General features: G+C 43.6%; 1 protein-coding gene across 6 annotated transcripts in view; it reads left to right on the top strand.

The window, feature by feature from the left end:
- The window catches only part of KALRN (kalirin RhoGEF kinase), a gene marked incomplete at both ends in the record, with an annotated part of 639,791 nt that overhangs the window by 553,105 nt on the left and 60,586 nt on the right, over window positions 1–26,100 (top strand). For 3 of the 6 annotated variants that reach the window (XM_082654657.1, XM_082654656.1, XM_082654659.1), the window contains 3 exons: window positions 16,314–16,594; window positions 17,996–18,100; window positions 21,520–21,615. In XM_082654657.1, the coding sequence (XP_082510783.1) occupies window positions 16,314–16,594; window positions 17,996–18,100; window positions 21,520–21,615 (482 nt within the window). The remainder of the gene's footprint in view (window positions 1–16,313; window positions 16,595–17,995; window positions 18,101–21,519; window positions 21,616–26,100) is intronic. The other 3 variants (XM_082654652.1, XM_082654660.1, XM_082654658.1) reach the window with 2 other exon arrangements.

Genomic DNA, 26,100 nt, shown 5'->3' with positions numbered 1-26,100 from the left:
CACCAGCTGCTCACGCTGAAGTTATACAGGCCCTCCCCAGCCCATGAGCCAGTTTATTTCTCCAAATGCTGCTCAACAGTACTGGAAATTTTTCTGACTCGTTTCTTAGTTTATTATCTGCCCCCACTGCCACCCCAACTAGAATGTCAACTTCCAAATGTCAGGGACTTTGTTGTCTCCTTTACTGCTGTAGCCCAGCTCTGGGAACAGCACTGGGCACACAGACAGCACTCAGACATTTGTTGAATGAATGAGTAATAACACAATGTCTTCAAATAGAAAACATAAATCGAGCCTACAGGGCCCAGCACTTAAGGAATAAGAGAGCCATCATAGTGGGGCAGAGTCTAGGCAGTCTTCTAGGAAAGAGGCCTTCTTATGGAAATAGTCTAATTGTATATATTTCTTGCAAAGGCCAGTCCAGTCATTGCTGATCAGGAAGCTGGGGGTTCCAGCTCTAGTAATGAGGAGATGGCCTCGTCACCACTGGACAGGCATGGCGGAGTAGCAGCCCTTGGGCCTTGGGTCCCAGGTGTGTGGTGTTTGGCAGCACCGTTTGGATTCTTTCTTAAAACATGAATGTGAATGTCTTTAGCAGACCTGCACTCTCCGTTTTGCCACTCCATGCCTCTCCTGTCTGTCCTGTATCCAAACTCTTCTCATGTTTACCTTCCCTGTTAAGGAGACGTCTGAGCTTTGACCCCTGCCCTGTGTGAATAAGTGCTCTGTTCCCTAGCAGCCCAGTGGCACTTTGGATGTTTTCACTGATTGAAGGGAAGTTGAAATACTACTGGTAAGTCTCAAGAACCAGCTTATGGCTAGAGGACGAGGTGTCAGCTTGTCTCACCTGCCCCAAAGGCAGCAAATGCCTGCTAAAGGGAGTTCTTGGTCCCAATTATGCAAATAACCTATGTGGTGTAATTAGGAAGTGACCCTTCCGGGTCCCGCTGTATGGTCCCAACCCAGCCTCTCTACCTAGCTTTTCCTGTGCTCTAGGGGCCAGCTAAGCTTCTCACTGATTATTCCCTTAGCACTTACTTGCCATTTCTCCCACCTTTAACACTCTGACTTGTGAGACAGGAGATGCCTCACTGTCTACCAGTATCTTAGAATCATGTTTCCATTCTTCAGCCTCTTAGCTGGTCAGCCCACAGGCTCAAAATGGAACAACCAGCGCTCTTTGTCATGACGATATTTCTATACTTATTAGTAAAATATTGTAAACAATTAACAGAATTTTATGCCTCCCCCAAAACCTCCAGTATCATTTTCAGTGACAATTTCAAGATCTGTAGAAGGAACTCCTGGGAAACTTCAACTTGACTGATTTTATATACCCACAAGGCTAAAATCAACTTTTAAATAGCATGTCAAATAAAGCACAACTTAGAAAATTTTAACAAAATCTAGTTCTAGCCTTTAGCATAATCACTGTTTTAATTATACATTGTTCAGTCTGTTTTCAGTGGAACAGAAAATTATTCTCTCACATCTGTGATCAGAAATTGTTTCATGAATGGAATTGGGTATTTTACCTAGGAATTATGTTCAAATATCATTTACAGTTGGTTTATACCAGACTTCGAAAACACCAGTACTAAGCATGTATGCAGTTTAACTTGATGGATGAGGAAATTGTGCCAGGACCAGATCCCACCATAACATCACTAGAATTGGATCAAATTGATATTATATGCCTCCTGATAGGGTACATCGTGTTCAGGGATATTCCTGCAAAAATGCACATTCTAATTTGCTGGATGTTAAAACATCCAGCAAGGGGTTTCACTGGTGGCGCAGTGGTTAGGAATCTGCCTGCCAATGCAGGGGACATAGGTTCGAGCCCTGGTTTGGGAAGATCCCACATGCTACAGAACGGCTAAGCCCGTGCATCACAACTACTGAGCCTGCGCTCTAGAGCCCGCGCACCACAACTGCTGAAGCCCGCATGCCTAGAGCCCGTGCTCCGTAACAAGAGAAGCCACCGCAGTGAGAAGCCCACGCACTGCAACGAAGAGTAGCCCCTGCTCGCCGCAACTGAAGAAGGTCCGTGCGCAGCAATGAAGACCCCACACAGCCAAAAGAAATTAAAAAAAAAAAAATAACGAAACATCCAGCAAACCCAAATTGAGAGAATATTCTACACAATAGCCACCCTGTACTCATAAAAGATGTCCAAGTCATGAAAGATAAGACCTTTTTCTATAACGGACGTTATAGGAATGATTGGCAACATTTGAACAAAGTAGAGGATCAGTGTTAAATTCCTGATTTTGCTAATTATACCGTGGTTATGTAAGAGAACGCCCTTGTTTTTAGGGGCCATACACTGAAGTATATAGAGATATAGGGGAATCTTCTCTGTAACTTATTCTCAGACCGTTCAGAAAGAGAAAGAAGAGAAAAAGCAAGTGGTAAAATGTTAATAGTTGGGAAATCTCGGTGAAGGAGATGTAAGAATTCTTTGTACGAATCTTGGCACTTTTCTCTAAATCTGAAATTATGTCAAAATAAAAAATTCATAAGAAATAATGCCAACGGGATCATACTCGTGAACTCATCCCCAGGTTGATGGGGATAGGAAGAACCCAGACAGTGGTTTTTCCTGTCCCCATCAACCTGGGGATGAATTCCCTTAGTGCACCCTGAGTGTACATCTGTGCTCTGGGTCCGGAGAGGCCAGAGAGGACCATGAGGGCACTGCTGAATGAAGAACACAGGGGGAATGTAGAAGGGGAGCCTGGGCTTGGTTGGGAGGCCCAGACTGAACACAGTCATGTTTGCCTACTGCTTTTCCCAAGCCAGGCAGCAAGGCCCTAGAGGCAAACTCACTTGGCCCAGGTCCTTAGGAGAGGCAGGGCCAGGCTAAGACTGCAGGGTCTCAAGCTGCCTTAAGTCCTGGAGACCCTAAATCTTAACACTTTCTTTCCTACCCCCCACACAAAAAAATGTAGTTTCCCAAAAGAGGACCCTGAAAACCCAGTCACCGATCACCTGTTTCTTTCTCCAGATACGCAGTTTCCTCCTCTTTCTTCTTCCCTCAGGTTCTCTAGGAGAATTTCCATTGTGACATTTTCGGTTAAGTAGCACTTTATTACAGGCTTAAATGTTCCTGTGGCTCCCTGCTTAACTCTTTCCCTCCACCTCTATAATTAAACCTGGCATGGTTACCTTTGGTTAAGGTTACTACTGAAGGGCACATTATAAGTTGAATCCAGGTCAGGCTTCCCACTGGCTCCTGGGTAGACTCTGATGTGATAGCACATAGCCAGAAATAACTGGCCTGGTCTTTAGGGAGACCTAAACTCATCTCCCACTTTGGTGTTCATAAGAGGTTGAGTTTGACCGTCAACCCTGCTGTCAGGATACCATCTCGGGAGTCGATTCACCTTTTGTATTCCAGACTGAGATGGAAAAATAGCCAGTAACGATGCTAGCTAGCCACACTGCTTTCTACAACACATGAATAGCATTTGGTAAATGTTCCCTCTGGAGAGTCATCATCGACATGAGCATGTTAATTAGCATATTAAAGGTTCCTGGAAGTCCTGCAGAAAAGAAACAGGTAACTTCTTTAACCCATCTTAATTGACTGGGGGACAGTTTGAACATCTTAAGGAACAGGAAGCACGAGCCTGTATTGATATTCACATGACTAAGTTTTAGAGACGAATGCCTCGGCAACATTGACTTTTTCTTAGAGGCCTCTGGGCCTAAAAATAGTCAGACTCCAGTGATTTCTCTCGCTTTGTCCTTAGCTATTCATCACCAGCCGTTTAGTGAGCTCCTGTATGACTAAACAGTTTGTGCTGGGGATGCAAAGATGGAGGACAGGTCTGTCCTCAAGGACTTTCCTTAGATTTAGGGAGGTAAGGTACATAAACAAACATTTATCAGTGCCAAGTGAATGGTACGAGAGGTACTCCCAGAGAAATAGGAGAACATGCTGGGCTTAGTCATCTAAGAAGTCCTAGGTAGGCTTTAGACAAGCCGAGAGGCTGCAGAATGGTTTGAGCAATGAGAAATGCAACATGGGTGGTGCAGTGAACTGAATAATTAGCCTAAAGTAGGTGGTTCAAATAGAATAGTTGTTTCCAAACTTTAACATACATCAGATTCACTTGGAGGGCTCGTTAGAACACAGTGCTGGGCCACCCCCATAGTTTCTCATCCGGTACCTCTGGAGTGGGACCCAAGAATATGCATTTCTAACAAGGGCCCAGATGATGGTCACATTGCTGGTCTGGGGACCACAGTTTGAGAACCTTGGATTATCAAAGAGTGGAAGCTCAGAGAGCTGGAAAGGTGAGCTCAGGCCTGACCACGGAGTACCTTAAATGGCAGGCTGACAAGTTAGACTTTGTTAATCAAGTTTTGAACAGGGACTTGCCCAAAGCAATAGAATTGTTCTGGTAGCAGAGAGATGTCGAATGGATAAGAGAAAAAGACGAGCTGCAGAGAAACCAATTTGGAGGTTTTTACATAGTTAAAGCAAGTGGATTTAAAAGCTCTGAATTAGGGCAGTGACAGCAGGAATGGAAAGAGAAATATTCTTGCAGAAATCTTTGTGAATGAAGAATTAGCTTGCAGGACAGAAAAACTGAAAGGTAGTCTTGGTCATTCTCTGAGAGAGTCTTCAGTTATATACGGTAACTTGTATAATGTTATTTTGAGGCTTTGTGGGTATTACTGGAGCTGAACTTGTTTATGTTCACACATTCTGAAAAGTGGAAAATGTTACCATGTAAGGTAGTAGGGTAAGTTATATTAGAGAGCTTACATTTAACCCACTTGAGGGCTTATTTGAAGGCCTAGGGGGAAGCTCCAGTGTGGATACATCATGGACTCAGGAGTGGCCCTATTTTACCATGGAAATTTGACTTCCCTGCCAGGCGTACACTTGGGAGGGTGGCATATGAGGAGAGGCCAGAAGAAGACACCTTCCCCAGCCTTGGGACTTGACAGTTACCATGTGTCCTGATTAGAAGACCTCCTTGTGCTCATGATATCTTTATAGAAGAAAACAGATCCCCGGTGACCTCAGTTCCTACTGATCCACTGATTCTTGTAGCCCTATTACAAGCCCATTACTTAAATAAAAATTCTGGATTTAGGTTTTATACTAATATGACATGTCCTTTCTTCAGTCTCAGTTTGGAAAGTTCTACCACACTCTTCTGGTGGTGATGTTTTGAACAGTTCAGAAGGCTTTTAGGAGAGTTCCCTACTCCACAGTTTAGGAAACAATGTGCATGTCCTCTCCCGAGGCTGTGGACAAGTCTGAGAGAATGAAACGGGCATATCGATGGAAGTCGTGTCTGGAGTATTTGCTCTCCGAAGGGCGACAGAGCTGCTTTCACTGACTTTTGCCTGCTCTGACATGTCAAGCTGCAGAATCTACCCCTGGAACGTAGAGAGAGAATTTTTAGCCCTTAACTTCTAAAGCCAACTAGGGGGACTAGTGAATCACGTGATCCAGTGTGACAGCCTGTCATAGCACTGGCCTTGCGTGTTTAGGATGTGCTTGTCTGGGGTCGGGGGAGGGCACGGACTCAGTGCCCTTTGAGGTTGCTCCTCCCTCTGTCTCTGACTCAGAGAGAAGATTACACGGGAAGCTGAGGCCAAGGAGACCTGAGAACAAGCAGTTGGAAACTTCATTTTACCCTCTGCATCCAGTGGCATCCTGATGGAAGTCAATGCAGGGACAGGGCACTGAAGGAGCCAGCAGTAGTCAAGGGAGATCTGGACTGAATTAGAACAGAATTCTGAAGAGTTCATTTAGATGAAAGCTGGAGGTGCTGACTTTTCACCCTCATGGAGACTCTTTTGTCTGTTGGAAAAGATCTTGATGTGAAGAGCTTATGTCCCAATGGGCTCTGAAGATGAAAAGGCTTTCTGCCCTATATGGATGCCACTGGATTTGGAATTGTCCCTGTGGTTCAGATTTCTGTGCACATGCTACCAGGATAGGAACAGCAGTATAGGGAAGAGAAGGGGACCAATAAGTAGGAATAAAGTAAGATAGACCCTAATGCAGTGTGCTTTTGGGACTCAGAGTGGTCCTTCATTTTGTGTTCCTAGTTTAATGGGAAAAATCAGACACAGACATTATAAATCATAGAGATTTACATGTGAAAAAATGTATAAAAAACCCATAAAGCCTGAGTAGAGTGAACCTAGTTGCAGGGCAGGAATAAAGAAGTAGGTGTAGAGAAATGGCCTTGATGACATGGGGTGGGAGGGCAAAGCTGGGGCGAAGTGAGAGTAACATCGACATATATACACTACCGGATGTAAAATAGTTGACTGGTGGGAAGCAGCATAGCACAGGGAGATCAGCTCAGTGCTTTGTGATGACCTAGAGGGGTGGGATAGGGAGGGTGGGAGGGAGGCACAAGAGCGAGGGGATGTGGGGACACGTGTATGCATACGGCTGATTCGCTTTGTTGTGCAACGGAAACTAACACGGTATTGTGAAGCAATTATACTCCAATAAAGATCTATTTAAAAAAAATGGTGAGTTGGCAAAGGACTCATTGGAGAAGAAATTCCTGAACTAAGTGTGTAAAAGCTATGGCTTAGTAAGCAGGAGGCAGGGGCTTGCTTGCACTATGCATTTGAGACTTGAATCTGGCTAAGGGATGGGGGAAGGAATATCCTGAGGCAAGGTGTTTGCCAGCTTTAGTCTAACATTGTGGTAGGAGCAATCGCAAGGGCAACAAGTTTCCTAGTGTTAAGAGACAGTGTTTCTGCACCAGGCTGATTCTCCCCCTCCCCCATGTCCTGTTGCTGTCACCATAGCATCCTTCTTCTGGCACCAAGTGGCCCAGACACCAAGATGGGCAGCCAAGTGGTTTTCAGGGAAGCCAGCCATGCCAGGACCTGGTGGTACATAGCCTCAGGACCTCAGCTGAAAGTGCAACCAGGAGATGGGCTTTGCTAAGCATTCTGCTAAAAGGCCTACCAGGGCCCTTCTCCTACATCATGAAAGATGTACTAATACTTACTGTAGGTTTTGTGCTCTCCACGCTTACAAACAATTGAATTTATGGATTTATTACCCAGAGAATTTTCACCCTGACCTTCCCATCATACACCCTTCTCTAGATGTGCAATTTCCAGTGTGAAAAAAATGTATGTGTGATACTTCTATGGTTTTTATATTAAGTAAATTATTTATAGAAAGCCAAAGGAGACAAGAATGTTTGGGTATATAATCTATTCAGGCAGATGTATTGAAATGCATTTACCTTATATAGCTCAAGCCATGGAGAGCAATAAGGATGAGTTTACAATGATTCTTGTGTCATTGGAGCTAAAGCAAGACAAAAGGAATTTAAAGGACTTTTCTGTAAATATCTAGTGATGTTAGGAACTTTTGTGATTTCTTCTGATATCAGCTACTGGCGTCAAAGCTTCCAAAACAATATTATGATGAATACCAGGGAGATTTTATAGACCTGTTGTCCAACTAGATGGTGGATGATGAGGTAAGACTAATGAACAGCTAGACCCCCTATCTTTTTTTTTTTTTGACATCTTTATTGTGGTATAATTGCTTTACAATGGTGTGTTAGTTTCTGCTTTATAACAAAGTGAATCAGTTATACACCTACATATATCCCCATATCTCTTCCCTCTTGCGTCTCCCTCCCTCCCACCTTCCCTATCCCACCCCTCTAGGTAGACCCCCTATCTTTTAGCAATTACATAATACAGTATGTGGAAGACCTGCCTTTGGGGTGTGATTGAATACCATCACTGAACTCCAGAAGAACAGACTGAAATGAGTTTTCCTTCTTGAGTTGTGTCTTTGAAGTCAGTGTAGAAAATGGTGGGCCAGCTTAGTGAGTTATGCATCTGGGGTACTCACAATCCACCAAAACCTTGGATGCCACCTGTACATATGTGAACTCTGTGGGGTCCCAGCCTAGCACTTGTAAGGACACCACTCCTGGTCTTCGGGGCTGTTAAACCCATACAACTAATAGAACTGTTTTCTCTCTTTGTGTAGGACATGTGGTCCTTCTTTACTTTCAACTCACTTTGAGGTCAGTGGAAAGCAGAACCAATATTTTGTGATTAGAAAAAATAACAGCTCTCAGTCCTGTGGATGCAGCCATAAGGCATTTGCCGTATCCTGAATTTGCATTCTGTGGTGACTTGTACACAATGTATCCTTTCAGAATAGTTTTACAAAATTTACATGAAACCAAAAAGGGTAGAAGACTTTTTTAGGTGTAACATAAAACGTGAAAGAAATAATGAGGCAAAACATTTTAGAAAGAAAATTGAATTTATGAATGAGCAAAGTTTCTAGTATCTTCATGCACATCGTGAAGAGGTTTCAGGAATTCCTCACCAAAATGAAAATTGTAGATTCTTGTAGAAGTGGTATGTTTAATTAAAAAATACATTTCAAAAAAAAGAAAGTTTTCATAAACAATATGCCACTGTGGAAGGAAAAAAATTTTCTAGTATATTCATACACATGATGAAGAGGTTTCAGGAATTCCTCACCAAAATACAAATTGTAGATTCTTGTAAAAGCAGTATGTTTAATTTAAAAATACATTTCAAAAAAAAGAAAGTTTTCATAAACAACATGCCACTGTGGAAGGAAAAAAAATTTCTAGTATATTCAGTTACTATGCATGTGGTACACAAATATATTATATTTTGATTGCTAATGAAGGGCTTCCCAGCTAAAAGAATGTTTGACATAGACAATGGACTTATTAGGATGTGCTCAGTCTGTAAACTCTCATGGGCTTTATTCCAATTTTCATCTTTATGTCAAGCAGACAGCTCTCATCTCCTGTGCTGCTTAGAAACGTGCTGCTGTGATTAAATTACCTAAAATTATGGAGCCTTTGTCCCAGGTCTTAGGCCAATAACATTGACATGTTTATTCTAACCCCATGATGGTATCTGAGACCCTAATATCAACAGCTGTTTAGTTGCTTGGTCATCAAGCCCATCAGAAGCTCACATTCTGAGGGATGGATACCCTGTAGATAAAAAGACACATGTCATCTCCAGGGAGTAACCTCTGCTGCCTAAACTTCTTAATGGTGGGAGGGTGGACAACAATGACATGGTAGCCTAAGGATGTGACTACCTTATTCTCCAATGAGATTTCAGGCATTGATCGTAGGAGTGGTTATTTGAAGTGGGGAGGGAGAGTAACACAGAATGGCAACTGGTAGCCTGAAGTTTTTCTTTGTTTTCATGAGGTACTTTGAGGTTAAAAATGGCTTACATTACTAGAGTCTAGCCTTTAGAGGAACATACAGATGGAGTGAAGGGAGATACAGAATAGAATCACAGACATGGAACTAGGGGAGATAGTTATGGTTTTATTGATTTTTATTTAACTTAGATGGTACTTCCAGTGGAATTAGACACTGTTATAAGCACTTCACAAATATTAACTCCTTAATCCTGATAACAACCCTATAGGATAGATACCAATATTATCTTCATTTACTGATGAGAAAACCAAGATACACAGAGATCAAGTAATTGGCCCAGAGTCACAGAGCTAGCCAGTGGTAGAGCAAGGCTTTGAATGCACTCTGTCTAATCTGTCCATTTTGTAGATGAAGAAACAGAGGCCTGAGTTTCTGTCCAGTGCTGCCATCTCTCTGTTGCAATCCATAGAGTAGGCACCAGTAGATTATTCTTTTTTTTTTTTTTTTTTTTTGTGGTATGCGGGCCTCTCACTGTTGTGGCCTCTCCCGTTGCAGAGCACAGGCTCCGGACGCACAGGCTCAGCAGCCATGGCTCACGGGCCCAGCCGCTCCGCGGCATGTGGGATCTTTCCGGACCAGGGCACAAACCCGTGTCCCCTGCATCAGCAGGTGGACTCTCAACCACTGCGCCACCAGGGAAGCCCTACACCAGTAGATTATTCTTGAATCATACAATCAGGGCAGGAAAATTATACCAACAGAGTTTTCTCTTTTAATCAACTTGAACAAAATATCATTAAAAGATGAGTGTTGGTGTCAGGAATTCTCTAGTCATTGGTAAAGCTTTGGAACGTGTTCTGTGACCATGCATCAAGTCTTCTATTCTTAGGTATTAAGGAAGAAATTGGGCAGTTTAGAGAGGTGGCTTGGAAATTGAAGGAAGCATGGATAAAAAATATTATGGAAGTCTGCTGGTGGCTAAGAGTTTGTTGTTTGTTGGCTTATTTATATAGATTTTCTTGATTTCATTAGTATCTTCATATTCCCGTGACCAATCATGGGAATTCATTCAACTCATGCAATTCAGAGTCTATGAAGTTGGACCTCCAACCTCATGGATTACCCTGCCAAGCTTCCTATTTTTCCAGTTTGTGGCTGAGAAATCAACTAGAGGATGCATTTCCTATTGGTCTAGAGGCACTGGATTTTACCTTTTTATTTCTTCTCCTTGAAACCTTCTATTTCATCTCAACTTCATTCTTTGAAGTAGGTGTTTTGGGTTAGGGAGAGCACAATTAATTTTTCCAGAGGAAAATTATGTACTAATGGTGCATATTGAAACACCTAGAAGAATACAGGAAGATGAGAACTTTTGCACATGGTTGGTGGGAGTAACTCAGAGAGCAATTCGTCAGTACGTAGTGAAGCTGGTGATGTGTATTCACTAAAACCCAGCAGTTTCACCTTGAAATACATGCTTTAGAATTGAGAGCTGTGCTCCTCAATGTGCGATCTATAGATGGTGAAGGTTTGTGAGCTATGTTTCCAGTCCACAGGGAGATGAATACAGAAAATGAGAGTGAGCATTTACTATACTGTGTTTGATACTGTAGCTTTGTAGTATAGTCTGAAGTCTGGGAGTGTGATTCTTCCAACTTCATTCTTCCTTCTCCAGATTGTTTTGGCTATTCGGAGTCTTTTGTGTTTCTGTTCAAATTAAAAATTTTTTTGTTCTAGTTCTGTGAAAAATACCATTGATATGGATTGCATTGAATCTGTAGATTGCCTTGGATAGTATGGTCATTTTAACAATATTGATTCTTCCAATCCAAAAACACGGTATATCTTTCCATCTGTTTGTGTTGTCGTCAGTTTCTTTCATCAGCGTATTATAACTTTCAGAGTACAGGTCTTTTGCCTCCTTAGGTAGGTTGATTCCTAGGCATTTATTTTACTCTTTTTGATGCAATGATAAATGGGATTATTTCCTTAATTTCTCTTTCTGATATTTTGTTATTAGTGTATGTAAGTGCAAAAGATTTCTGTATATTAATTTCGTATCCTACAACTTTACTGAATTCATTGATGAACTCTAGCAGTTTTCTGGTAGTGTCTTTAGCATTGTCTATATATAAGCATTGTGTCATTTCCAATTTGGATTCCTTTTATTTCTTTTTCTTCTCTGATTGCTGTGACTAGCACTTCCAAAACTATGTTGAATAAAAGTGATGAAAATGGGCATCCTTATCTTGTTGCTGATCTTAGAGGAAATGCTTTCAGCTTTTTACTGTTGAGTATGTTGTTGGCTGTGGGTTTGTCATATATGGCCTTTATTATGTTGAGGTATGTTCCCTCTATGCCCACTTTCTGGAGAGAGTTTTATCATAAAGGGATGTTGAATTTTATCAAGAGCCTTTTCTGGAACAGGATAGAAAGCCCATAAATAAACACATGCACTTATGGTCAATTAATCTACAACAAAGGCAAGAATATACAATGGAGAAAAGACAGTCTCTTCAATAAGTGGTGCTGGAAAAACTGGACAGCTACACGTAAAAGAACAAAATTAGAACATTCTCTAACACCATGTACAAAAACAAACTCAAAATGGATTAAAGACCTAAACATAAGACCGGATACTATAAAACTCCTAGAGAAAAACATAGGTGCAGAATACTCTTTGACATAAATCACAACAATATTTTTTTGGATCTCTCCCCTAGAATAACAGAAACAAAAGCAAAAATAAACAAATGGAACCTAATTAAATGTAAAAGCTTTTGCACAGCAAAGGAAACCATAAACAAAATTAAAAGACAACCACGGACTGGGAGAAAATACTGCGAATGATGCTACCAACAAGGGATTAATTTCCAAAATATACAAATAGCTCATACAGCTTAATATCAAAAAACCAAACAACCCAGTCAAAAAATGGCCAGAAGACCTAAATAGACATTTCTCCAAAGACATACAGATGGCCAACAGGTGCATGAAATGGTGTTCAATATCGCTAATCATTAGAGAAAGGCAAATTAAAACTGCAGTGAGGTATCACCTCACACTGGTCAGAATGGCCATCATGAAAAAGTCTACAAATAACAAATGCTACAGAAGATGTGGAGAAAAAGGAACCCTCCTACGCTGTTGGTGCGAATGTACATTAATGCAGCCACTATGGAGAACGATATGGAGATCCCTTTAAAAACTAAAAATAGAATTATCATATGATCCAATGATCTCTCTCCTGGGCAGATATCCAGAGAAAACTCTAATTTGAAAAGATACATGCACCCCAGTGTTCATAGCAGCACTATTTACAACAGCCAAGACATGGAAGCAACTTAAATATCCATTGACAGATGAATGGATAAAGATGTGGGGTGTGTGTGTGTGTGTGTGTGTGTGTACACACACACAATGGAATATTACTCAGCCATAAAAAAGAATGACAGTGCCATTTGCAGCAACATGGATGGACCTAGAGATTATCATACTAAGTGAAGGAATTCGGACAGAGAAAGACAAGTATCATAGGATATCACTTACATGTGGAATCTAAAAAAATATGATACAAATGAACTTATTTACAAAGCAGAAATAGACTCACAGACATAGAAAACAAACTTATGATTACCAAAGGGGAAAGTGATGGGGGAGGATAAATTGGGAGTTTGGGATTAACATATACACTCTACTGTATATCAATTAGATAAACAACAAGGACCTACTGTGTAGCACGGGGAACTATATTCAATATCTTATAATAACCTATAATGGCAAAGAATCTGAAAAAGAATATATATATGTATATATATACACATATGTATGTATAACTGAATCACTTTGCTGTACATCTGAAGCCAACACAACTTTGTAAATCGACTATAGTTCAAGTAAAAGAAAGATTAAAAAAACTGAAGCAAATATGGCAAAAATGTCTACACTTATCATATCTAGGTGATGGGTATTTAGATGTTAAATTTTTTCTATATTTTTTTCTATTTGAAAAATATCTCATAGTGGGACTTCCCCGGCGGTCCAGTTGTTAAGACTTCGTGCTTCCACTGCAGGGGGTGAGGGTTCGATCCCTGGTTGGGGAACTAAGATCCCACGTGCTGAGTGGTGCAGCCAAAACAAAATGAAAAAAATAAAAATATCTCATAGTAAAATCAGCCTCAGAATATTATTTTTTCTGATCTAGGAAGCAAGTTGGACATACCAGGGAACTTTATTCCTGCAGTGTCCAAGGACACATTTGTCTTCCTAGTGACGTAAAACCAGATACCAATCTTATGGACAGTTTTTAATGCCTCAGGGCTGAAGAGGAAGCATTGGTTCGGAACCCTGGAGAGATGTAGAGGTGCCTGGATTCTGGTCCTAGCTTTATGGCTAACTAATTTGTGACCATGGATTTCCCATATACAAGCTTTCATTGCCTTATCTGTAAAATTAGTGAGACTGAGATTGTTTTCAGCATTGAAATTTAATAACATATAAATTATATATAAATGTCTATATGAAATGTCACATAGACTAACAACTTGATGTTCTTTTTTACAATAATTATAGAGGCTAACAGAATTCATGGAGTAGACACAGATGTGGGAATAAGATTAAATATATGTGCAGTGGAGTCAGATCTGGGTTTAAATTTTGCCTGTCTGCCACACTAATGATGACCCTGGGTTTCCTGGAACACTCTATTTCCTAAGATGATACTTATACTTAGTACCTGTCTCAGCTTGGAAAGATTTGGTGAGATAACAGTATTACTGTTGTAGTTGTTACAGATTGGTCAGTTAGCTGTTGTGCCCGGAAAGGTACTAGAATAAATTCTCAAACAGCTCATTGCAGCCCATCTTCCAAAGATGGGGTGAGCATCACATGGCAATAATTCTTTGAAGTAGCAATAAACTAAGTACACATTTTCTAGACTAAACGATGCCACATCTTTTTGTAACCATGCATTCAAAGTGATTTAGAAATAGTCCTGTCTCAATACGGGACCCTCACTAGATGACAAGTTAGAGATTGCTTCCAACTCTTCAGTTCTCTTTTATGTGGGCTGTGGTTGAATGGCCCTGATGGTTTACACAGAATAAACTTGAAACAAAATTGAGAATACTCTTGATTTTTAATTTGTACTTTATAATCTGTACACTTGCCATTAATTTGTACAGAATGCACCAAAGCAGAATCAGATGATAGAGAGAGGAGCAGAATGGTCAGTCAAAATCTGCATTCATGAATCTCAAAGCCAGGCTGTGGTTCGTCATGGAACAGAAAACTTAGGCAGTCATCCGTCTTGCTTAGTAACACAAGGCACAGTTAATGTGGCTGGGCCTCTAGCTCTGCTGACACAACATATACTGATAAATCTAAGTTTTGAAGGCTTGGATTTAACAGAGACTTGTGGTATCACAGGGGCCTGGTGAATGAAAAGCCTCTGGGGCTTATCAACAGAGAGATAAGAGGCCCAGGTCCCACTACTAGTGCTGCAGTGGTGCTGCTGAGATGTTTATCACCCGGGCTTCTGAGAACAGGAGTTTGACCCATACCAAACACTTCAGAAATAATGTCAACACACCCAAGACCACAGCCAGCACAGAATTCTCTGAGATAAGATTACAGCTTTGTCCTTAAAGGGATGTCAACCAAGTCAGTCGATCCCTAAATATTCCCTGAGCTGAGCAACCCTATGAGTTATCCTTCATACCAGGGGGCTTTAGAAGCTCAATTTTGAATGCTTCTACATGCAGATATTCTGTTCTTGTTTTCTAAAGTACGCACAGAGCTCTAACCATATCTAAGAAAGTTCCCGCAGGGTCAGGAGCTTGAGCTTGGTGCCTGTGAGATCAGCCGGTTATAGAGGCTGGAGGCAGCTCTTGACTGGCAAAAATATTTATTCTCTTTATTTTAAGATTTGGTTTCTAATGTATTGGACAGGTCTAGGCCATCGGGCCTCCAAGGCCAGGTTAGACCTCTAGTCTCGGTCTACTGTATAGGAAAAGATGATTCGGTCTTTGAGACAAGTGGGCATAAAAAGCCACGGCAGTACTTTTTATAAATACCTAGTCATGTGTTTGGTTTAACCAGCAGTATGCAAACTGGTACCAGGGCCACAGGGCCCATCAGGGGTTGAGGTGAAGCTGGTCAGGTATTCTCCCAAGACCTCTTTGGCAATGAGAAGAAGCAGCATAAGAGAGACAACTCACCTGTGATGTGTCATCCAGATACTAACTGTATCACTTCTTGCTTAGAAATGCCTCACATTCATTCCTTTGTCCTCCCCGTGTCCTCCTAGTGGGGGCTTCTAGATTCCAATCCCTCTTCCCAGGGCTATGTTGTCTGTAGTTACCAGATTAATTAAAAAACAAACAAGCAAACAAAAGCGCTTTTTGCCCCCTTTCCCATTAGCGTCTCACAATAAAGTTCGTACTCCTCTAGTTTACTATTAAATGTTTTCACTCTTCTTTCTGTCCAGTTTCTCCTTCTCTGTTCATCTTTATTTCATTGGAAGGGTCTGCTTAAGGGCTGTGTTCACTTGTTTCTCCATTTTCCTGCCTCTGTGCTTTTGTTCCTGCCATCTCCCGCTTTTGGAATTCCTTCTCCCTTCCCTTCTACTCAGACACATCTCTTCCGTTAAAGCTTTTCAGACCAGTCCTGCCTGCGCTGATCTGACCCTCCTCTCAGCTCTGCTTCCTTATGGTCTGCAGTCCATGCCAGCCCTCTGGCAATTAACCACATACTGCTTTGTGCATTCATCTTTATTTTGCGTGCTCTGTCTTGCTCTTTGACTCTTCTCTTTCCCTCTTTGTGTGTGTGTGTGTGTGTGTGTGTGTGTGTGTGAGTGTAGCTAGATAAGGCATCTATGAAAATAGAATCTGTGTCTTATACAACTTCATAATACTCATAGGTGCTCTATGACATTGTTATTGGTTAATGGTTCTTGCTTAGAATCTTGATTTTGCAGGAGTCTTTGTCTTCTGTCTGCAGCTGGCCTTGACATTCTGCCTGGTGCCCTAGCTTCCTGGGGTTGGAGCTGTCTTTCTCCCAGGCTGGCAGCCTGCCTTAACTGCCCCTGACACGCCGTGTCTGTCTATTCTTTTTCCTCAGATGCGTACTCTCATTCAAGTGAAAACGGAGGCAAGTCCGAGTCGGTGGCCAACCTGCAGGCCCAGCCCTCCCTGAACTCCATCCACAGTTCCCCTGGGCCCAAGCGCTCCACCAACACCCTGAAGAAGTGGCTGACGAGTCCCGTGCGGCGGCTCAACAGCGGGAAGGCAGACGGAAACATCAAGAAGCAGAAGAAAGTACGAGACGGTCGGAAGAGCTTCGACCTGGGATCTCCCAAGCCTGGGGATGAGACGACCCCTCAGGGAGACAGCGCTGACGAGGTACTTACTCGAAGCCCCGGAGCCTTCCATCGGGAGGGGTTTCTGATGTACCTCCTTCCTGGAGCCTCAAGAGGCATCCTTCCCCGGGGTTTGTAAACTAGCCAGACTCTAGTTCCCAGTAGTTGGTCTTCTTGGGCCTAGGTGATCTTTGTATTCTCAAGACATTGCCAGTTTGAATATAGTTCCCTGTGCTGTACAGTAGGACCTTGTTGTTTATCCATTCTAAATGTAATAGTTTGCATCTACCAACCCCAAACTCCCAGTCCATCCTTCTCTCTCCCCTCCTCCCCGTGGCAACCACAAGTCTGTTCTCTGTGTCTATGAATCTGTTTAGTTTCATTTTAAAAAAAAATTAAAAACAGTAGGAAAAAAAAAAGACATTGCCAGTTTGATTTGTGACTGGTTGAAGTCTGGCACCTAGAGTGTCCAGCAGACAGACACCATTTTGCCAGATTTGGAGATGCGTGTCGGGGCCCACGGGGAGCCAGCTGGTCACCAAGTCCCCAGCCTCTACTAAAGACCGCATTAAACCTGCCAGGCCTGGAAAACAGAAGACTGGCTTGGGAGATTATGGCTGTTTTCGAGTATGTTGAGCAGTGGCATTTATAAAATGGAGTAGACAACTCCTGGTTGCTCCAGAAGGCAGAATTATGATTAACAGGTGAAGGTTTACAGTAGCCAAGGTTGCAGCCTTTAATGGGGGCTCAACCAGGGATGAAATGGGGCTTCATGAAAACAGATGAACACCCATACTGAAAAGGTTTGGGAGACTGTATGACCTCACATAACAGTTGGAGAGACCAGTATTGGCTGAGAGGTCAGACTGGGCAACGACCTCTTACATCCCTTCCAAAACTGGGATTCTGTGATCAAAATATAGTGGGTATTTGGTTCGGGTATGAAATAATTATTTTATCTGGCAAACTAACCTACTCTAGTCACTGACATGGCTAAGAAATTCTTCCTGGTGTGAAACCAGACTCTCTTTGTAGTTTTAGGCTGTCTACCTTTTCTCCCTCTGAATGGCAGTAGAGCCTGGTGATATTTAGATTGTAGTTTGAGTCCTTCATAAACTTAAAAGTTAGTTTCTCTCCAACCACTCTCTCAGCTTTCGCTCTTCCTGGCTAATCGATAAAGTAGATGTTTTTCGTGTGTGTGTGGGTGTGTGGGTGTGTGTGTGGGTGTGTGTGTGTGTGTTTTCCACCATTTGGACCTCATTGTCCTTTTGAGATAAGCAGGTGTGCCCATTCCACACAGGAGGACCCTGAAACTGAAAAAAACTAGGAGTGTGTTGAGAGAGGCGGGTATCTTATATGTTTCTTTTCTAAAAATCCCAAGTCCTGAACCAACTGGCATCTTTAACTGTAGGAAACAGTGACTAATGCTGCTCTTTTGTTCTAGAAGAGCAAGAAAGGTTGGGGTGAGGATGAGCCAGATGAAGAGTCACACACACCCCTCCCTCCGCCTATGAAGATCTTTGACAACGACCCCACGCAGGACGAGATGGTAGGACTTCCTTCTCACTTGGAAGAGCCATGTGTAAAACACGTGATTTCGTTTTGTGTGTGTGTCAGGGGTAGTAACAGTCTCTCTCCCTTGTTATCTCTTATGCCGCATGAATCCGAGGTGACGTAAATTCCATCTGTGTTGGGGAGGGCTCCCCTCCCCCAACCCTGGAGGTCTGACTTGCTTCTGGGCAGTACAGGGGTGGGTGTAAAATACTCAAAGCAGAAATCTGCCTGGTATCTCGTCCTGTTGATGAAGGGTAATGGCTCTGTCTTTGGAAGCAGCAGATCCCGAAAAGAACTATTGTCTCGAAGAGGAATCCAAGGTGGTGCTAGGTCATGATCATTTTGTTGTTCAACCGATGTGTTAGTTGATTGTTTTCCTCATCCTCAACTCTAAAATCCAAATCATGGTAACTTCCAGTCAAGCCCAGTGCAAACAGAGCACGAGGGATGGAGATGCTGCTAAGGGGAGGTTTTGTCAAAGTTGGACAAACCTAACATGCCAGGTTGCCTCAGTTCTTTGATTTGCAAAATTCTCTGGCTCACTGGCCTGCAGAGACTCTCTGGTGTCTGAAATGTGAATGTCCACCAAGCCTCTGGGCGCAGGGTCATCATCCCGATTGTTCTGGAGCAGAGGCTCAGGTTGAACGTGCTTCCTGGTACTGAGCTGAGGCTCGGGTAGGCCCCTGCTTTCGTTGTGTGCTCCGTCACTGGTGTTCCTAACTGTGCTGTCACTTCATTGTGTTTCTCTTGCTTCTCTAGCGTCGCTGTCCTGGAGGACTCTGGAGGCTGAGGTGGTGGTTTCAGTTTTTGATTGTCCTTCCCATTTGCTTTCCAGAGTATCGTTTTATTGTGCCGCTGGTGGTGGTTAGCCATCCCCCTGGGGCCTCCCTGTGCTCTCCAGTGCCCTGCCCTGCAGTCAGCAGCCCCTTCCGAGGTGGTGGGCCCAGCATGCACGGGCAGGGAGCAAACCTTCACAACGCCACCCAGGATACAATCCAGGAAGTACTGATGCAGTTGCTTCAGTGTTTCTGGTGATATCCCAGATCTTGTTTGATTTCTCTCTGCTTTGCATTTTGGATCGGTGGCCCCCAGACATTAGTTGAGGTCTTCCTCTGTGCTAAGCTAGAGGGACATTTTCCAGGAACAGGTCCATGACTAAGATGTGGTCGCTGCCCCCTCTGTGACTCACCCATGAGAAGCACACAGTTACGGCCCCTCCTAAGGCTCTGTCTCTGGACTGTTGGGAAGAGAAGTAGAGGAAGCATGGCATGATGCCCATCCTGGATCCCCAGAGGCAGAAACGCCTGTGCTTCGCCTTGAGGTGGGAACGAGAACCAACCTGCTGTGTTCCCAGAGGCCTATTGTAAAATGTTCTAGACACAGTGATAGTGTGTGTGGGGAGCAGGGCACGCGGGTCACATTATCTGCCGCCCCACACCGCCTTCGCATGGAAGTACCAGCTTGCATAAGATAAGGAGAGGCCACGAGCCCTCCCCCTCCACGTCCCTCAAGCACGGTTTGTTTTGGGGAAAGGACGTTATGTTGTTCCTGGATAATTTTTAACTGAGAATGCGGACTTACCCCCAGACATTTGTGTAGCCCTTTTCTTAGCCAGGATTAGGGCAGCTGGCATGAGCGCCTTTTTAGACACATGAACCTCCTCAGTCCTGCTGTTTGGTTTCTGAAAGTCTGTTTTTCTGGAATATTTGGGAGCGGGATGAGCTTCAGAATTTCTAGCAAATGGAGTTGGGATTCATTAAAATCATTTTTACAGCGGTGTAAAAGGAATTTCTAAAAGTTCACCCATTCTAGTGTTGTGCAGTTACTTTAATTCTGTTTCCTTCTATTTGTTCATATGCAGGTATGTTTTATTTTTATAATTATACTAGGCATAGGATGTGTTCATTGTTTTATATTTTTAATATCGATAAATTAAATAATAATGTTTAATATTTCCTAAAATCTTATTAATTTTACCTTCAGAACTATAATTTTAATAACTGAGGAGTATTTCACTTATGTGATGTATCATAATATGCTTGACCAGCCTGTTTGGGGATATCCCGGATTGTTTCCAGTTTTTGCTGCTCTGGGTAATACTGCTACAGATCACTTGGTACATACAGCATTTGTTCTTTTGACTTCTGTCCTTGGAATAAGTTCCCAGAGGAAGGATTACTAGAGCAGAAAGTAGATAACTTGGATTTCCAAAGAGATTTAAGTTCCTTTCCTGCTTTCCCCAGGAGAGGAAAAGAGTGTGGCTCTCTCTTAATTACATTCATTTGATTTTTTTTAGCCCATTTCAGAAGCAAAGACTTACCTAAAGTAAGTCTTAGCTTAGACAACAAGAAGCTTCCTTTTAGAAATTCTTCCCCATAACTTAAAGGACAGACTTGAAGCCACAGCCTGGCCAGGATGTCCAACTTTCTACTCCCACGCTCACTGTGCCCACGCATCCTGGGCCCTGGGAACTCCGTTGTCCTCTGCTTTGAAGCACAGGGTGGGTTAAAGCTTACACAGGGTTAACCGTTTCTCTCCCAATTTCTTCTCAAGTAGGAGTAGGAAGAAAAAAAAACAAAACAAAACACTGTCCCTCAGTGAGCAGGAATGCCCAAACTGTTGACCAGACAATCCGGTAGACCAGTCCTTACTGCTGGTGTGAGGGAAGGAGGAAGGCCCTGGGCTTGAGCCGCCTTTCACTGTGAACAGGGTAGTGCCTGGTTGCTCCACCATGAGATGCACAAGTCCTGCTAAAGCCCTTTATTACTTCCCTAGTGTTTCAGTTCGGGGGCCTTACCAGAAACAGCAGTGTTTGTGGAGGAGCGTGTGTGTGTGTGTGTGTGTGTGAGAGAGAGAGAGAGAGAGAGAGAGAGAGAGAGAGAGAGTGACAGTGTGTGTGTGTGTGTGTGTGTGTGTGTGTGAATGGGGGAGGCGGTTTCTGGTCTCCAAGTGCCCTGCTCCTAGCATTTCTGCTTGACACATGGTGACAGTCTGTGTTGAAGATCTACATGTAAGTAAAGTAAGGACAGTTTCTCTTTGGACACACTCGAGGCTAGGTTTATTGACCCTCATTTCCTGGAACAGCAGTGGGCAGCCCTGTAGTGGCCAGAATCCTGTCTGCCCCCTCCCCCCTTGCTGTCAGTGGGTGCAGCCCTTCCCTGTTGGCCTCCTGGGAACTCAGTGACCCCTCCCCTCAGCTCCTCAAGAGGTCTGACTAAAAAGAGCTTGGTCCCACCCCTGCTTTGCTGCCCCACACCCACGCTACCCCTATCTCCCTCTGTCATCTCTTCCCTCTAAACAGAGAGCTTTGCCTCCCTTGCCTGCCTGAAGCTTTGGACTTGCTGTGTTGCTGCCTAATCGCTATTCCTCATGCCTCGCTAATCTGCTTTTCCTTTGCTGCTCAATGTCTTGCAGTCCTCCTCTTTGCTAGCAGCCCGGCAGGCTTCCACCGAAGTACCTACTGCTGCAGACCTTGTCAGTGCAATAGAACAGTTGGTCAAAAGCAAGCTGGTAAGTGTGGGTCCTGGAGGCAGTTCTGCGTGTTTCACCTCCATGCGGCTTTTAAACCCTTCTCCACTTGAAAATGATGGATACTCTCTAGGGAAAGCTGCCTCATCATAATTTTGATTACAGTAACTCTCTTTTCAAATATCCTAGTTTATAGAAGACCAATGAAATTTCACACATATGACCTTCTTCTTTTCTTTCTAATGTTTCTTACTTATTAAAAAAAAAAGTTAGCTGGTATTTTTAGTACTAGTGTCAAACTCCTGAAGGTCGTGCCTTTTCCTGCCATCTTCCCCTGTCCCACGCAGGGAGCTGAGTGCTCTCACGGACGCTGCATTGACTTCTCGAAGCCCATCTCCCTGACCACTCCTCACTACCTCTCCATCCCTCTCCACACTGACCCATATACCCTCTTCATTCTGCAAATAACCATTAAAAATTTTTTTCCTTAAAAAATCATCCCGGGGCTTCCCTGGTGGCGCAGTGGTTGAGAGTCTGCCTGCCGATGCAGGGGACACAGGTTCGTGCCTCAGTCTGGGAAGATCCCACATGCCGCGGAGCAGCTGGGCCCGTGAGCCATGGCCGCTGAGCCCTCGCGTCCGGAGCCTGTGCTCCGCAACGGGAGAGGCCACAACAGTTAGAAGCCTGCATACCACAAAAAAAAAAAAAAAATCATCCCTTTTTTTTGCATTTTCTCTTTCACCACCTGAGCATGGGCCCTGACCTCATGCCCAGAGTAGCCATTGCTTAATCCTTCTCCCCACCATCTGCCTCCGGCCTCAGGCTCCCATGATTGGCTCCCTCCTCAGTGAGGGCTCCCTGTCTCCCTCTTGCCTACACGACGATGGTCTCCAATGTGGGGGAGACTCGAAGTACACAAGATGGTTTTTTGAGGTGCTGGAACAAAATATTAGAATCTCTTTAACTCATCATTTTAAAATGGTTTTGTGTGTGTTTTATTATGTACATAAGGGTAATACAGGAGTACAGAAATATAATTTATAAATAAATTACATGTTTGGGGAGTGCATGACCAAAATTGTGTTTACTAATTGAAGTATATAATCAAAGTTTGGAGAACCCTGGCCCATAAAGTCCACACTTACCTAGTAGCCTAGTGTTCTGCAGCCTATTCTCCAACTTACCTTCCCAACATCCATGTATTATTCCGGGCGATGAACTCGGCTCCAGCTAAATTATTTTCTTCACTGTCCCCAAACATGCATTTGGTTTTCCTCCCCCCAGGTTTCTGTTCAAACCACCCCAATTCTCTAGAATGTTGTCCTTCTTACTTTTGCTTGTCTAAAGTATAACAGCCCCTCAAGGTCCCACTCAGATCTCATGTCTCCACAAGAGCTTCCCTGACCAGCCCAGGGAAGTGTTTACATCAGTAAACACTTGTTTCTAAAAGTCTGTGTTGTTCATATTTTGGATTACCATTTTCCTCCTGCTACTGCTCACCTACTGCTGTTGTTGGGCACCTCAGTGGGCCTCTAGTTTGTGTGATCCATGGGTCAGGTGTTGAGAAGTCACATTAGAGCAAATGTCCCGGAGTAGAGGGAGTGTAGGATAACGCTGGAGCTGATTGGCCCTGTAACAGGCTCTTTACAAATGACTGTTGGATGAATGGCCTTTCGGTGGCAATTTTACCATAATAAGGGCTTCAGCTTTTTCTTCCACCACTAGCTACTTCTTGAGGACCTGCAGTGAACCCAGAATTATAGAGATTTCTTTGGCCAGACATATAAAACCAAGCGTATGTCATGGAAGGGAATGCAAGAGCAGTAGTCTGATTTCTCAGAATCTTCTAACCAAAATTCCATCCTTTCTCCTTTCATCTACTTTCTCTTTCCTCCCATCTCAATACGTACCCACTGTGGGGTAGTGATGGAGCACCAGTAGTTGGTTGTTTCCTCAGCTGCGTTTGAGAATACGGAGTTACGTCTTCATCTCCGAGACTGGTATGCCTGTTTCTCATGAGCTCTCTAGCTTAGAAGAGGATAAGATCTAGAGCCTGTAAAAGTTCTGGAGTTTTTATTTAACTGTAAGTGCAAGAGCGTTCCAGCTGCCAGAATAGCCAGTGTGGTCGTAGGCTGGGTTAATGAAAGTACAACGTACAGATCCAGGGGCGTCATAGCCCCATTGTACTCAAAGCTCTTCAGACCATGCCCGTCATGAGTTGTGTGGAGTCGTGTATCGGGTTCTGAACTTGGCATTCTAAAATGCTCTTGAACTCAGTGGAAGGGCCCTCCCTGGAGGAGGAAACCAATACCACGTGGTCCATGTCATTTGATGGAGAGTTGCAGAAACTGGGGTTAAGAATGGGGAGAAGAAGTTAGGAGAGAGAAGACACACGAGAGCTGTCTTCTCATAACTGAGCACTGCTGTGGAAAAGAAGGGCTGGTCTCACTCTTGGTTGCTCCAGAGGGCAGAACGTGTGGGTGGAAATTAGCTCAGTATAAGAAGAACTAATATGGTCCTTCCCAATTTACAGAATCTGGAAATATTACAGGGGCATCTGGCATACTCGGACTTTTATATCTAGGGCTTAGGTTCTTTCTGATTTCTATTTTGGTTGCTCAAGTGATGGCACTAAATGCTGTAGTTAGAAATCATTTCCAGGAAGGACCCTGAGTCAAAATGATTGGCCAGAAACAACCTGCAAACTAATTCCATTACCATAAAACCTGAGACTTCAAGTCACGTGACAGAGCAGTTCTCCTCCGTTCCCTTACCCTGCTGCTCTCTGCCTGGGTGCACCTTTCCAATAAAGTCTCTTGCTTTGTCAGCAAAAAAAAAAAAAAAAAAGAAAAAAGAAATCATTTGGCCCCCCGGCTCCACCCAGAAGCCATAAGATCCCTTGTGTCCCTGAGTCCCAAAGCTGCCCTTGGTGCTGTATGGTCACGTGGTCATGACTGTGCCAAGGCTGTGGCCTCCAGCAGTTGTGATCTCTCCTGCTGGAAAGCTGCTGTTAGGCAACCAGGACAGCGGTTCCCCATTCACCTGCAGATAAAACCCCGAAGACCCCCGGAAACTCCTTTGGCGAGTCCCTCTGGGCATTAATGGATACTTCTGAGGTCTCACCTACCAGCCTTTGTCTTTAATCAGTGCTTTTGTTTGCCAAGAGAGCATGCCCACCCGCCTCCCCCCAAAGAGAGCTCAAATACTTGTTCTGGGTTTTGTATTAAAGGTATTGTCTTTAACTCTAAGCCAGGACTAAGGCTCCCCCTGCTTTTCCCATGTGATTTTTAATAAAGTTTTTCCTAGACGTAGGGACTGGCGGCGGTGGTGCTGAGTGTATAAGGAATCAGAAGACCTAGATGTTAGTCCAGTCCCTGCTACTTATTGCGTAGCCCTGGGCAAGTTACTTCATCTACTTGGGCCTCTCTTTTATCTCACTTATCAACGACGATTCTGTCCACCTGAATCTCATCTCAAGCGAGTCATGTTGAAGACTGAGTCAGGTGTGAATGCACTTTGTAAACTGATAAGCGAGCATCCCACAAATGTTAGCTCTTAGCTCGTTTGCATTGTGAAGAAGCAGGGAAAGGGAACCAGTCATCCTTTATCTTCTGTAGTCACACCCTGAACACAGGGACACAGTATTTGTCAGTCAGTAGATCCTGGTTGGGTGAATGTTGCAGGGTAATAGTTTAGCAATCTATGTCATTTGGCTTTATTCCTCAAGTTTGAGAAGCAAGAGATTCCTGGCCGTAAGGGAATCTAGTGTGTTTCTAAACAGCCCAGGATTCCATCACCTGCCTGAGGTGAACGTTTAGGCCCCTAAAAAGAAAGCCTCCTCCCTGAGCTCCCGTCCTCAGGCACATCACAGTAGTTTACTGGGCTCAGGACGGCACTCGCAGACCCTTGGCTGAAAATCTTTAGGGAAGGGACTGGCCAGGACCGAGCTCTTGTTCAGTCTGCCTGCTGGCCTGGCATCCTGAGAATTAGTCCTACCTGCTTCAGCAAGACTTCCTGCCCTCTGGTTCTCCTACTTTGATAGCATTCACCTCCCTAGGTCAACCTGTGGGCCACAGAACATGGCTAGGGCAAGGCTGCATTTGTTGTGGGTGTTTTGCTCTCCTTTAGGTGAATCAGCTTGCTCTGTAAAAGGTCGAGTTAACAGAAGTTCATTGTCCAGACGGGAGGAAATAATGACCCCCCATCATATCCAATATGTAGATGTATGCTTTCAGGAGCCGAGTTCCTCTGGCATCCCTCTGTGGAAAAGATTCCTGAGCTTGTTAAAATGGAATAGCTTAGATATCCAACAAAAATTTTAACCCGAAGTCACAAACCTGTAATGTCATTTGCCTGGAAAATCCAGATTTCAGTTTTTCTACTATAAAATGTCTTCCCTACCCTTACCCCCAAGTTGCCTGGGAATGACTAAGATCTAATACTTTTTGTCAAGAGATTTCATGCTAATTTGTATAAATTAGTATAATTTATAATTCGTATAAAAGGGTGGGACAGCTAAGGGGTTGG

This window comes from Grampus griseus (genome assembly GCF_964374135.1).
Source record: "Grampus griseus genome assembly, chromosome: 5".
NCBI lineage: Eukaryota > Metazoa > Chordata > Mammalia > Artiodactyla > Delphinidae > Grampus > Grampus griseus.
This window is presented reverse-complemented; position numbering and strand designations above follow the sequence as displayed.